This window comes from Ceratocystis lukuohia (assembly GCF_044167205.1).
Source record: "Ceratocystis lukuohia strain C4212 chromosome Unknown Supercontig1_pilon, whole genome shotgun sequence".
NCBI lineage: Eukaryota > Fungi > Ascomycota > Sordariomycetes > Microascales > Ceratocystidaceae > Ceratocystis > Ceratocystis lukuohia.
The window spans coordinates 4800799-4814725 of NW_027263520.1; the positions used below are offsets into that span (position 1 = coordinate 4800799).

General features: G+C 49.6%; 2 protein-coding genes across 2 annotated transcripts; both read left to right on the forward strand.

Moving 5' to 3' along the window:
- Positions 1–3065: 3065 nt before the first annotated feature.
- Positions 3066–5216, forward strand: HOO65_011190 (uncharacterized protein; the record flags this gene model as incomplete). The annotated part of the gene is made up of 1 exon (XM_070999904.1): positions 3066–5216. One exon carries the CDS (start codon positions 3066–3068, stop codon positions 5214–5216), a length of 2151 nt encoding a protein of 716 aa, XP_070863012.1.
- A 4932-nt stretch (positions 5217–10148) lies between these two features.
- On the forward strand, positions 10149–13774 carry HOO65_011191 (Two-component system protein B; the record flags this gene model as incomplete). The annotated part of the gene is made up of 3 exons (XM_071005317.1): positions 10149–11273; positions 11331–11382; positions 11469–13774. 3 exons carry the CDS (start codon positions 10149–10151, stop codon positions 13772–13774), a joined length of 3483 nt encoding a protein of 1160 aa, XP_070863013.1.
- Positions 13775–13927: the final 153 nt, after the last annotated feature.

Sequence of the window (13927 nt, forward strand, 5' to 3'; positions counted from 1 at the left end):
GAGAATGGTAGCATCGATAAGTTTAAGAGAAAGAGAAGAGAAGAGAAGCAAAGCCACTTGCTCAAGAGACAAAGAGAGAACAAAAGAGAAAGCGAGCGATGGAGATGGGGACTGATGATGATGTTGACGAGAGAGAAGAAGAAGAAGAGGAGGAAAAAAGGAAGAATGCATTTTCCTGCTTATGACGTTTTGCGTGAACAAAAGGCAAAATCTTCACATATCACAACATACGAATGTGGAAGGCGGGATCTAGTATGGAGAGGGATATTGCTTGAATACAAGCTGCCCCTTCCTTTTAAGAGGGTGTTGGTTCCTTTCGAGATGCAATGTCTCCAGGTGCTTTTAATGGACATTGCCTGACTGGCTAAAAGAAGAGCTACGATGATACAAGAGAATGTAGACTATACTTACACAACAGGGCTCCTTTCCTGCCAAGATATAAGCCGTAGGGTTGTGAGCTGCGTGGCACGTGTTCCGGATGAGCTTCCTGAGCGGGCTGGCCAATCAAAGTCCCATTTTCGCTATTGTATGACACAAGTAGCCTAGGTCTATTGTTCGAGGGCTTGATTTGCTTATTTCATTCGGGTAGTGGAGGAGGATTTCTTTAGGCCACACAGCGCCCGTGTGTAAGCGTACTGTCGACTGAATTGTAGAGACTCTGAATGCTAAATTGTATGTAATTTTTGATAGCCTTGACAGCTTTTCTTAAATAGATGGTGTGCCCAGTTGACTCCTGATATTGTTAAAGGCTTGCAGCCCAAAGGTTGCTAGGTTCTGGAGACGGGGTTCTTTTTCTTTAATACATATAAACCGCAAAGCGGATCTGTTCTTTAATAACGGGACACAGACTGGTAGTAATAGCCTTGAAGATTGTTGTGGCTCAAGGTGCCTACCTACTATGAAGCTTTTTTTATAGTCTGTAATTGTAGTCGTAGTTGCTCGTTGTTGCTTGTTATCGATAAGGATATGCACACAAAATATATTGGGCCTTCTTTAATGTCAGCTCGCAGCTAACATGCAATGGCCTGACCTATGAATTTTGAATTTGAATTTGAATTTATTTAACGTCTACTGGAATCACTAAGATCAAACGACGCCGGATTGATTACCGGACAGAATTAACCCTCTGCAGGGCTGACCACAGATTTTGGGCGAGAGAAGCTCGTATGCTCCCAAGCAAGCTTGTTACTCGTCTTCCATCTGTAGTCGTCAGAAACAAAAAAAAAAAAAAAAAAAAAGGACATCCCCAGATATACCCTAAGCCCAGAAGTAGTGGGGCTAACCCCCAACTTCCCCACAAACATTCGTTCCTCTGAAAAACCTGCCACGCTTCTTGAAGTCGTGAAAATCACGAGAGCAAGACGGCGACGTCCAGTGCAGCCTGGGAAAACCCCCCAAAGAGAGAAAAAACCAAACTGTGTGAGCATCCGAGGGCTCGTGATATATCCTTCCACTTTTCTGGTGGCCGCTGCCTTGCGCGTGTGGATGAGGCGCCAGACAGCCCCCTTTCTAGTGACATGCCACAGTCACCAGTCTATCCGAGGACAGAGGAGCGCAAGAAAGAAAACAAAACAAAAGAAGAAAAAAAGGGTGCGGACTGTGTGAACTCTCAAAATTCAGTCCTGAGCGTGAAGGTGAACTCCTTGAGTTGGAGTGGTGTTGCGGCGATGAGGAGTTGGCGATCGCGAAAGTTGTCGTGAAAAAGGGGGCGAGTCGACGACGAGGTTATCCTCAAAGTTGGGTAAGTGCGGCCTCAAGGCTCCACAGCTCATTGTCAAGAACCATGACAGAGTCAAAGAAGAAGAAAAGAATGAAAGACGCTTATCAGTGTCATAGACGTCGTCCTCCAGCAGCCCGGAAGAAGGGGAGGCACCAGACCTCAAAGGTACCCCCCCGAGGGTTGTAAGAGGGAGAGTTGTGGCCTGACCTATATGGGGTGTATTTTGCGGAGGTCTTAATCCTTTTTTTGTTTCAGATATCTTGATGAGCCTAACCGACAATCTATTTGACCGTTCTCTATCAACTGATTTACACCGACAAAAACGATCTGTTTGACCGTCTCCCACGAGGGATTACATTGTTTCCATGCCCATTCCCCCTGTCACGATAATTAGAGACCAGACTTAGGGAGATATCGGAAGCTCCTAGCCATCTTGTTTTGCGAACTTCTTGGGTGGCCTCTTTCTTCCAAGGGCATTTGGTTTCCCATTGGCACGGGATGCAATGATGACCCCCGGTTTCTGCATCTGCAAACTCTGCATGAAACTGGGTTGAAGGATGTATACCAACGACTGCATATGCAGGCTGCAGCATTCAAACGAGCCAACTGAAACAAGCGAGAAGCACTTGTATACCGACTTGTATACTGACGATAGGCGGCCTACTATCCGGGCCTAAAGGCATTGCTGTTGGCTGCTAATATTCGAGTGGCTCATGAAGCACATAGTACCTCGCTATTGACCATGGGGAAATGCTGATGGTGGGAGACAGGTTGAGTAGCTGAAAATGGTGGGGTGTGTACACAGCAGGTATCCTAGGTCTACGTCATCAACAGTGATGCTTTCTGCCTCACCTTCTGCCTGCAGATGCTTCCTTTTGAAAAGGAAGAAAAAATTCTGCTTAGGCTTATGAGCCAAGCCATGAATATATATTGCCTTGCCCTTGCCCACAGGTGAGTTCCGCCGTCAATACTTGGTCTAATCTTATGTCGTGTCTACTCAGTTTATCGCGAGACCTTGTCACTTTCAGAAGCTGCGTACAGACACACTCTAAAGGCAAATTTCAATACACAATACATTTATCCATCCCACTGTTGCTATCTAGTGCCCTTCAACGACCCCCTCCAACACTACGTGACCTTCCCTTTTTGTTCTCTATGATTTACGGATTGCCGTTCATGCTTATCCTTTGTTTTGTTACACACAATCAACCTTTACTCCCAAGCGATTGCACTGCCAGTCCTGCCAACTCCCACATACGACCGTACACCACTCCCATTAAGTCCTTAAGACTCCGGCTGCCCTTGTCATCCCTTTTTCGCTGGCTGACTGCGCAACATACGCATCATGGCCTCGTCCCGAGAAGCCCTGTTGTTCTATGCGCTCTGGCGGGATCAGGATGTGCGCGAGAGGCTTTTTCTCCTGCTATCTAAATCCGACATTTGCAAAGTTCGCTTGGCCAACTCGGCATGCTGCAATATCATCACCAAGCGCCTTTTTAAACGCACACATATCACATTTGCAGCAAACACCTTTACGAAGCCTTACAGAATTCAGGCACTGAGCCGTGTTGGCCACCACATTGAGCACTTGACGTTCTACTTCCCACATTCCAAATATACATTCATGGCTCCGCTGATACATCCACAGACGGGCCAGGAGGTTTCCTTTCTGTATACACCTCATACGTCAATGCTCTCGTGCATGACACGCCCGAAGTATAATGACAATGAGCTGGGAAGCATTCTCATGCAGCAGTATCCACCGCTGTTTCATGCGGCAACAAATGTGCCCTCATTCATTAACGCATTGAAATTTATCCCGAATATGAGGCACTTGACGATATCTTGTCCTGGCCAGGATCCACAGGAGAGATACCGCCGGAACATGGTGGACTATGCGTTAATTAGTTTGCGTATATCCATAGAAAAGGTCCCATTGCCTAAATTTCACAAGCTCTCCTTGTCTAGCGTTCACCCTGCCGCCTTCATATACCTCCGTCACGCACCAGGGATTGGTAGTGGGCCATCGTCTACTCGCCGATGGAGTCAGATTAACAACCTGCGTGTCACTGTGGACTCATGGGACTTTTGCGGCCCGGCCCCTGGCTTCGACCACCTCAAGATGCTGCAAGACTATTTGCGCGGCTTTGCGCCAAACTTGGAAAAGCTCAAGTTTAGCTGGGCTGGTGGCTTCAAGGGACCATGTCCTTTGGTATTGCCAATCGAAAGCCACATGCTCTCTGGTGAAGATTTGGGCAATAAGTCGCCCTATGCCTTGGCTCTTGAGTGCGTTGCTTTTAGGCTGCCTAGATTGCGCTATATGGAGATTCGAAATGCGGAGATGAGTGCTGCCCAGATTCGAGGCATTGTTAGAGCTCACAAGCACACGGTTAAAGAGTTTGATTTTGACGACGTTACACTTACGGGCGACGGTAGCTGGGACGAAGCTATGGGGACACTATACTACGATAGAAGTAGCGGAAGTCATTTGATACGCAGTCCTGATATGAGCTCTATTGTGCCGGATTTGAGTCATCGGTCACCTTCTGTGGCTGTTCAGGCTGCGTCGCGGAGGCTTATGCATGCTACTATGGGCTTTGCCCCAAGTTTCAACGTAGAAGATGATGGAGACTTGGCGGAATCAAGGAGTCCTAAGATGCACACCTGCGCTAATGACGCTTTGTTTATTGCTGGATTAACAGACAAGGAATTGCCGTCAATACCCCCATCACCAGCCAAGTCTTCTAAATGCCAACGCTTCCTAGAGGAGCTTTCTCCCCGGAGAGACAGGACAAAGGGGCTAACTTTTGGTCAACAAAGTATCACGTATGCCTCTGATGCCCCGCCGCCTCTTTTCCAGGATGGAAGTTTTAAACGCAGTCAAAAGTCCCCAGAACCACGCTTCCACTTCCCTTTGACACCGCCCCGTACCCCTAAGAGCCCGCAGACGCCGAAGCCCAAAGGCCACGGTAGCCCTCTGGTTCGATCCGCTAGTGTTAACACTGGACTCGGCGCTAGTGTTCCCCAGGCAATGACCCCGGCTTTGGAGGTGTCTCCCGTCCAGCGAAACTTTGCCCAAGAAGCAGCTCACCAAAAGCTTGCTGTTGATCCAGCGATGCGGACGCAAGCGCTACAGCGAGCGCGAGAAGTTGTTCTGCAGCGCATGGCTCGCGAGTATCAGCCTCCTTTGTCAACGAGAGGTGAGTCCCCGGCTAGGGGGGCAGGCGAATATGGCTACGGGTATGACTTCGGGCCATCATCACCACATGCGGCTGTATCTGGAAACGCGTATGAGCCCTCGGTTGCGACAGATGCTTCTGACACGCACTCAGTTTTGGCTTTGGATGTGGCAGTTGGTGGGTGCATGGCAGATATTACTATGGGACGCAAGTTTCGGCAGGCATTATTTGGACCAAGTACTATATCCGTTCTTTCGGATTATGGGGCTATAGAGAGCCAGTCTGCCCTTGTGCCACTGATGCTGAGCCGGTCTTAGCAGTGGTAAGGGAGATACAACATGTCTATAAAGCTTTTCGGCCTGTAGATATGAGCCTAAAGCGATTGTGATGGGAAAGAAGGAGGGAGTCTTCTCAGACTTGGCGACATGTCAGTTCGTTCACGTTCCTTGGACATGTTGATGGGTGTTTTCGTTTCTTATCAAAGTTTTGGCTTTGGCTTTGGTTTTATATATTATAGACAATCTCTGCTCTTTGTTTCACGATAATGTTTAGATGAATTATACGCTACACTGCCGTACTAGGAAACCTCAAGATGCAGCAAGTTATACTGTGTGGCACGAGTAAAACAACAGCTCGTTGGCGTTCGGTTTGACATGACCTAAGTCTGTGCTGTGGTGATCTGTTTCGGTTGGTTATGTTTGAAACAAGTCGGGAGTGATTTGGCTTTCCAGAACGCATCAAAACAACGTGATGCGATTGTGTGCCATGGGTGGCAGGTGTGGCATGTGCTGCGATGTTGCTGGTCCGCTGTGTACATGTTCACAACGTACACGGGCGCACTTTTAGACACGCGTGCATCTGGTCCATATACACAAAAATCTAAGAACCTGCGTGCTTGTCACTTTGTCTTGGTTTGGTGTCCATAGGCTCGTGCGCACAAAAAGGTCGTGTTGTTTTCGCCTAATGCTATCAATAGGCCAATCTAACAAGGCCCGCCCGCGCGCCAGGAGGTCAGAGAAGTGACTGTATACTTATGAAGCAGAACTCGGACGGACGAAGAAAGGGTGAAGCAACGAAGATGGGCTAATGTATCGATAGCCAGCATCGGGTCAGAGCAGGGAGATGTGTTATGGGGATAAGACGCACATGGATGTAGAAACGCCGAGATGATAGATGACTGTCACGTGATCAGAACAAGGTTGCTCGTTGCGCAGTGTATTGATTTTCTGCTGATTTATTTAGGAGGCAAGTTCTATCATGTCAGAGTACCCGAGTTTACCCAGTGTTAATCCGACTAGAAGGGAGATGCTCCACAGCATTGCTGGTACTGCAGTGGGTGAGCTGCTTACGTGATGGAGAACTTTGATTTAGCTGAGGTGCGCAGTATGTGAAGTACGGCACAAGCCAAGCTGCACAAAATACACTACGGCAATAGGGAGCCGGGGCTGGAATGTTTGACAATGCGCCCTCGCTCGAGTCGAATCCAAGTCACAATGTCGGGGGGAGGGGAGGCTATCATGACACAAGACCGACTTGCCCATTCCACCCTGAGTCGAAAGCTAAGATCTAGCTGTGTCTCTGTGCAATGTGGACCTGAGTTGGCTAAGAGGGGAGGAGTGAAAAACTAACAGCAAGCACCAAGAACGATGACGACATTGTACAGAGACTTTGAGCACCAAAACAAAAGGAATTACGAGAAAAGGAGAGGAGGAAAAATAGCTGCCTAGACTTTTATTGAAGACAGGGCAAGCCTGTGTTATGCCAGCATAGGGCCGGATTTTCCGAATAGAGAAAAAATAAAGAAGAGGCTAAAATGCTGGACTGTATGAGAAAAAAGAGGCTCCACTGAAAAGAAGAAAAATAGAAGGGTCTGGCCTTACCGGGTAAAGCCAGGCTTGAGACTAGCGCTAGCGTTAGTGGTAGCGCTAATGCAGGACTAGCTGTTAGTGGCCATGTGCGGCTGCTACAGCGCTGAATGTAGTTGTAGATAGTGGGCATTGGGTACTTTTTGCGGGCTATCAGCCGATACCAGGGGGTCCTCGGCAAAGCCTAGCTAGACAAGACAAGCAAAGGTGTCGTTTTTTTCTTTTCATTAGGAGACAAGAAAACAAGACAAGACAGGCGACAACAAGGGGAGGGAAGGACAGTTGACAAGGTCAAGGAAAGGCGAGCCAAGCCGCCGTCACTTAAGAGCTTGTTCTTTTCTAGTGGCTGGTCTAGTTGAAACGAACATTGACGTATACGAGGCTCATCGTGGCTTATGAAGACAAGCTTGACAACTATATGCTTTCTTACGCGGATATAGAAATGACATTGATGTGTCCATCCCTTGTACAGGTTCCCCTCTTCCTTTTTCTTGCTGCTCTTTTTTTTTTCCTTAGAGAAGCTCGAGTCCAGGAACGAACTCACCAGTGCCTACGATTCACATATGCTTACAGATCCCGAAACTTCTTCTTCTTTCCAGTCTGCCCCGGCTCGTTCTTGGCGGGCCTCTTGTGGGTAAGCAATGTCGCAGTGAACGGCTGGTGATGTCTGGGTCTTTTGCCCCAAGCTGCGTTCTGCGTGTTTCTATGTGGGTGATTTTCGTGGCTACCATCACACCTCCAAGCGTCTAGACCAGGCGCAACCTAGATAGCTCAAATTCCGAGACCAGATATAGGTAGCAATGTGGCCACTGCGCTAAAATGGGATGTGAGAAGGGTGTGCGGAGGGGGTGGTCGAAGCTTGATGCTCAATGCAGTTCGGGTTGCAGGTGAGAGAGAGCAAGGCCTCGCGGTGCAAGAATGTAGAGAAGGAGCAGTCTGTGCTTGGGGGTTGTGTTTATTGGCGTAAAGGGAGAAGAGAAGAGGTGGAGGAGAAGGGGAGAGGATGAGGAAAAGGATGAGGAATGCGTGATAAGCGAACGTGTTTAAGGCGACAAGAAGTAGAAAAAACCAGGAGAAGCCAAAAGGGACGGAGAATAAAGGTGTCTAGAATGGATCATGACGACGTGGGAAGAGGTACGGGTACAAGACTTGCAGGTACCGACAGGTGCAGCGCTACAGGCACAGGTACGGGGCAGGGGAACATAAAAAGGTACATCTACCTGCAAACAGCGAACATGCACCGTAGCAGGCAGCTCTCGGATGCTTGCTTGCGCGGTAACTTGACGTCTGCTTGAGCCTACTATGCAGTTTGCAGCCACGAACGAGCACAACCTCAGGGGGCGTACTGGAGAAGACAACAGGAGAGGTGTCCAGTGAGTGAGCGTAAGCAAGAATATCCAAGAAGCCTAAGGGGGAACATGAACAAAAGTTCACCCTCCCAGCTCACATATTGACAAGGCTCGATGTAATATTGCAACACAACAACAGAAGAAGAGAAGAAGCGTTCCCGGGTGGATGTGAGAGGGGGGATCTAGTTGCTTGCTTGATATAGGGAGCAAGGGTAGGAGAGGAGAGCCGAGCAGCTCCAGCCTGATATGAGGTCTGTATTGATCTTAATTAAGTGGTTGGATTTGGTGTTAGTGAGGACAGTGTACTAAGGGCTGGCGGCTTATAGTGGGCTTGGTACTTGGGCCTGGCCGCCATGTAACGTGTGTCTTGTATATTGGTAGCAGCATCGCATCACAAAAGTACGATAGCTACCTACATAGCTACCTACCCACCACTGCCTGTCAACACACAGAGCCATCTAGCACAAAAAAACCTGCACTAGACCACCTCATCTCGTGCTTTTCTTTTCCTTGGCTCAGATTTTCGAGGGATGTTCCTGGCTCTGGATGGCAAATGTTGTCGAGTGAAAGCCCCTGAATAGGCAAGGCAAGACAGGGGCTCTGGGGGCCTGTGTCCAGGGTAAGCAGGGGCCTATAGTGCAATTGCAGGGCTCTCGACGTGGGCTTACAGGCGGCTAGCGCTGTACGCTGGACAGGTGCAGGGAACAGGGCTGCTTGGCCAGTAAAGAAAAGTGCTGCACAGGGCATGCAAGCACTGGCTCCAGGGCCTGAGCGACAAAAATAGAGAGGGGCTTTAGTGGCGTTGGCTAGGTTGTGTGCTGTCCTAGTGCATCCGTTGCTTCTTTTCTTTGTGCTGCATTAATGGTATCAATATGGCCGATTTGATTTGTATTACAATTTAATTCATATTTTATTCATTCATTATTTCGCGCTTTCCCTTTTTCACCACCTTTGTGGCTTCTCCAAAAATTCAACAATTAATCCACAGGCCATCTACTTCTTCCTTACCTTTTCTCTTGTATTGACCTTCACGATCTTTTGCACTGCATCATCTTGGCGGCACCACGATCGTCGCTCATCGTTCATCCGCCATCTTAGTTTTGCCTTTGCTTCTTCGTCTCTTTTCCCTCGCGTGCTTTGCATTTTTTCCTGTCTCTTTTTTCTTTGATTTACCAGGCATCGTCAAATTCACTCACTTTTTTTCTCATTCAATGCACTATGCTCGTATGTGCATTACAGTAACGGCTAGTTCTACATCGATACTCTTGTACCATCTGGTCTTTAACTGCCCGCTATCTCTTCAGGCTGGACGCTTCGCTAATTGCCGTTCGAATCCCGATACTCGGCCGTCTCGTTTTCCTCCACCCTCGCATTAACGGCATCAACGGGGGAAACGTATCGCTCGCTACCAGCATCAAGACATCCTCCTTGGTCCGTCGTGCGGTCTTTATCGTCTCTTGACACGCGCACAAAGCCATGTGGTGGTAGTAATCTACCTAGACTAGCAGCCGAATAACCCTCACTCGAACCGAATCTTGAATACTAGAAACATCCCACTTGCTACTGTCGCTTGTTTGCTTTCACTCTATCGTCTTTCCCTCTCTCAGGCTTGGCCCTGCACATCAGTCTGGGTCCTTCGCCTTGGCTGACCACTTACCTGCCGCCCAGCCCGGGGGCACCTGTCCCACCCCATCACTGCAGTAGTGTAGTGTAGTGTAGTGTAGTGTAGAGTAGAGCCGCCTCGGGGCTTCAGCAACACAAAGCCGCTCTGTGCTGTCTGTGCTTGCACTTGTGCCTGTTGTCGTACTGTACTATATACACACCAACACGGCCACCTCATCACACCATACCATAACCATAACCACAGCCGCAATCGCAACCGCAACCGCAACCACAACCATAACCATAACCACAACCACAATAAAACTATAAATATAGAAGCCGCACCACACCTTCTTGCCTTCTGCGCCCTCCTAGCCATACCTACACGCAGCGTCCCTTCTGCGGCGACCTGCCTGTATCCACAAGTCATACCATGGTGCGCCCGAAGTCGTTTTTATCATGTCTGCCCACGTCTATGCGGATAAACATACGCGAGCAGCTGGCCTTCTTGGTCCTGCTCGCTGTTGTAGCCTCGCTTGCCGTTGTTGCCATACCAACCTGGATCTTTGTCTACGACTTTGTCCGGGACGTAGAGTCAGACCGATTAGCATTAACAGCCTCACTCAAAGCTGTTCGAATATCTTCAGAACTCGATGCCATGTACATGAATATCCAATCTCTCGGATCGCGCATCCTTGTCCAAAACTCGCTCGAGTTTTTCTACCAAAACAACACCAACTGGGCCCCAGCCAACGAGTCTCTCCAGGCTGCTCTTAGTGCTCCAGGCCTAGGAAACCTCCTGCAATGTCGCGTCTACACCAGGAACGACACCGGGAATCCCCAAGGTGTCCTCAACGTCACGGGTGACAGCATCACAAAGATTGCCCTCCCCGACGACAACTCTAATGAAACAGTCTATGTCTCCGACACCCCGGCCGGCTACCCGGCCTCTCTCTATCCCACCCTGACATATCGAGAAACCGACCAACCCGATCCCGCAAACCCTGATGTCAACTTGACTGATGTTTATGCTTTCGACAGCTTCCGCATGAATGGCGAGCGTGGCCTGTTGCTCGGGCCTCTCACAATCAACGGCACCTTCGCTCTTATGTCTCTTACCATCCCGATCTATCAGTCTAGCAGCCCCGATAGATTTGTTCTCGGCTACTTGACTGTGGTTGCCAAAGCCACCTCCATCTTTACTGCTACGACGTCGCGGGAGGGTCTTGGCAAGACCGGGTTGGTCTTGGTAATTGGACCTTCAAATCCCACCAACCGTTTCAATATGACAAATTCGGCTACTACGGACCAGTTCAAGGTTTCTAAATCACGCATTGGGGGCTATCGCGTCCACTTCCTGCTACCGCCAGCGCCACTAGCTGGCCAAACTGATCGCCATTCATTGCGAAGCTCTGCTGCGTCAACTATTGAAGACACCCAGTACTTCAACGTTAGCCAGTATCCAGCCTTGATGGAGTCATATGCCGAACAGTTTAACTCGGTCAACAACGCCAGTGCTTTTCTATCTACAACAAACGAGCAGGGCTACAAGGTGGCAGTAGGTTTTGCAAGAACAAACACTAGTCTTGCAAACTGGACTGTACTTGTGGAACAGGCACGCGAAGAGGCTTTTGCCCCAATGGTCAAGCTGCGAAACATCCTCTTAGGTACGGTGTTTGGAACTGTCGGTGTCATCATGATAATTGTCATACCCTTTGCCCATGTCAGCGTGTTACCTATTAGAAGGCTCAAGGCTGCCACAGAAAAGACTATAGCTCCCCCTGGTTACACCGAGACAGTCTACGGCCCGATGCTATGGACGACAAGGAAGACCCAGAGGGTGGCACAGGAACGCCGGTAAATAAGGGCCTTGTTGGCGGGGTTATGGAGAAGTTTGGTCTGCGAAACCCCATCAATCGACGACATGACAAGTCCGGAGATTCCAGGCATACATTCATGATCCCTGCCAAAGTACCAGATCGCCGCCATTTCATCAAAGACGAGCTTACCGAGCTTACCAAGACGTTCAACGACATGAGCGAAGAGCTTACAAAGCAATACCAACTGCTCGACGAGAAAGTGCTCGAACGCACCCGTGAGTTGGAAATTAGCAAAAAGGCAGCTGAGGCCGCTAACGAAAGCAAGACTCTCTTCATTGCCAACATTTCGCACGAATTAAAGACACCCCTAAACGGTATCTTGGGTATGGCGTCTATTTGCATGTCCACCAATAACATCGAATATATCAAGGAGTCTCTTGGTGTTTTGTACAAGTCGGGCGAATTGCTTCTGCATTTGCTGGAGGATCTGCTCAGCTTCTCCAAGAACCAAATCGGCCAGCAACTAGTGCTCAAAGAAATGGAGTTTCCTCTTTCCGACATCAGCTCTCAGATTTCTGCCATCTTTGAAAAGCAAGCCCGCGAAAGGCGCATCAAACTAGACGTCCAGTTCCTTAGTTACCAAGCATCTGATGGGTTGCTGGTCTCGCCTGAAGGCATGGGACCCCCTGGTACCTGCATGCTCAAAGACATGTGGCTATGGGGCGATCCCCATCGTATCCAGCAGGTCATCATCAATCTGGTCAACAATAGTATCAAGTTTAGCAATGCTGGCGACACTGTAAGCGTTAGAATCAAGTGTATAGGTCCTACGGAAACGCCTGATAGCAGCATTCATGGTACACCCGGCGAAGACAGCCGGACATCCTCCATCTCCCGATATTCAAAAGGAAACAATGGCGTGGCGAATGTGCGCAACCGCCTTGGGCCGGCCTCCATCCGGTCGCAGGCTTCTCAGCATGTCAAACCTGGCGATACGATTGTTCCTAAGCCTACTGCGCCCAAGATGATCCTAACTGAGGGAACCGCCCTCAGCTTGAACCCAGTAGATCCCAAGGGAGCCGTCTCTTACTCTATTATTCGAGAAACTACTCCCGCGCAGGCTCCGTCTAATACGCGCCCGTACATGTTCCATTTCGAAATTGAAGACACTGGTCCTGGCATCAGCACCCATATGCAGCACCGTGTCTTTGAACCGTTTGTGCAGGGCGACCTTGGCCTGAGCCGCAAGTTTGGAGGTACTGGTCTTGGCCTAAGTATTTGCCAGCAACTAGCGAATCTCATGGGCGGCCGTATCACGCTGCAATCTGAGGTTGGCGTTGGATCGACCTTTACAATGCAAATCCCCGTCGGCTTCATCGGGTCTAGCCCAACGCATCAGACCGTTTCACGCCCACAGAGTCTGCACGAGACGCTTGATGTTGACGTTATCCGTAGTGCCACCATGACTAACGATGCACCGCATTCACCAACTCAAGACCCACAGCCTCGTCTTGTAGGCTTGCGCCGCCCATATTTCGCACCGTCTGCGCCCGAATGCACGACTGACAATGGCCTGTCAACCGGCCAGGTGCCTCCCGGCATTCCCACGGGAAGCGAGATGGACAACTTGCGCGTGCTTGTGGCTGATGACAACAACACCAATGTTGAAGTAGTCAGCCGTATGCTCAAAATCGAGCGTATCAACGATGTAACTGTGGCACGTGACGGCCAGCAGGCCTTTGAGAAGGTCAAGGCCGTCATGGATGCTGGCGAGACCTTTGACCTGGTCTTCATGGACGTGCAGATGCCCAATGTTGACGGGCTTCAAAGCACGCGGCTGATCCGGCAGATGGGCTTCACTGCACCCATTGTCGCACTGACAGCCTTCTCTGAGGAAAGCAACATCAAAGACTGTCTTGAGTCGGGCATGAACGAGTTCCTTTCCAAGCCTATCCGCCGCCGTGCACTAAAGCAGATTCTCAAGAAATTTTCCACTATTCATGAAGTGGAAGAGTCGGACCATACCACTACTACTCTCGCTGGCCAACAAACACAAGATAACACGCCGATTCCAACGCCAACGCCAACGCCTGGTGATGCGGATGTGCCTGATCCTTTGGCCAACGGTGTGCCCACACCACCGCCCGAACGTGCGAGCGAGAAGAGTGTTACTCTCGAGACAGAGAAAAGCATGGACTATTTGGTCCCTTCAAGCCCAAATGTCGGGCCAGCAACGTAGTGGTTGGGGTCCCTGCCGGGTCTTTTCCGTTTTTCGTTTTTTTTTTTTTCGTTTGATTCAGCATATTTGCCTCTCCATTTGTTATAACCATCCCCCCATATAGTCAGTACCCATCCTCCTCCCTCTCGCCTTGTTTGCTTCTCTCCTCGCCTG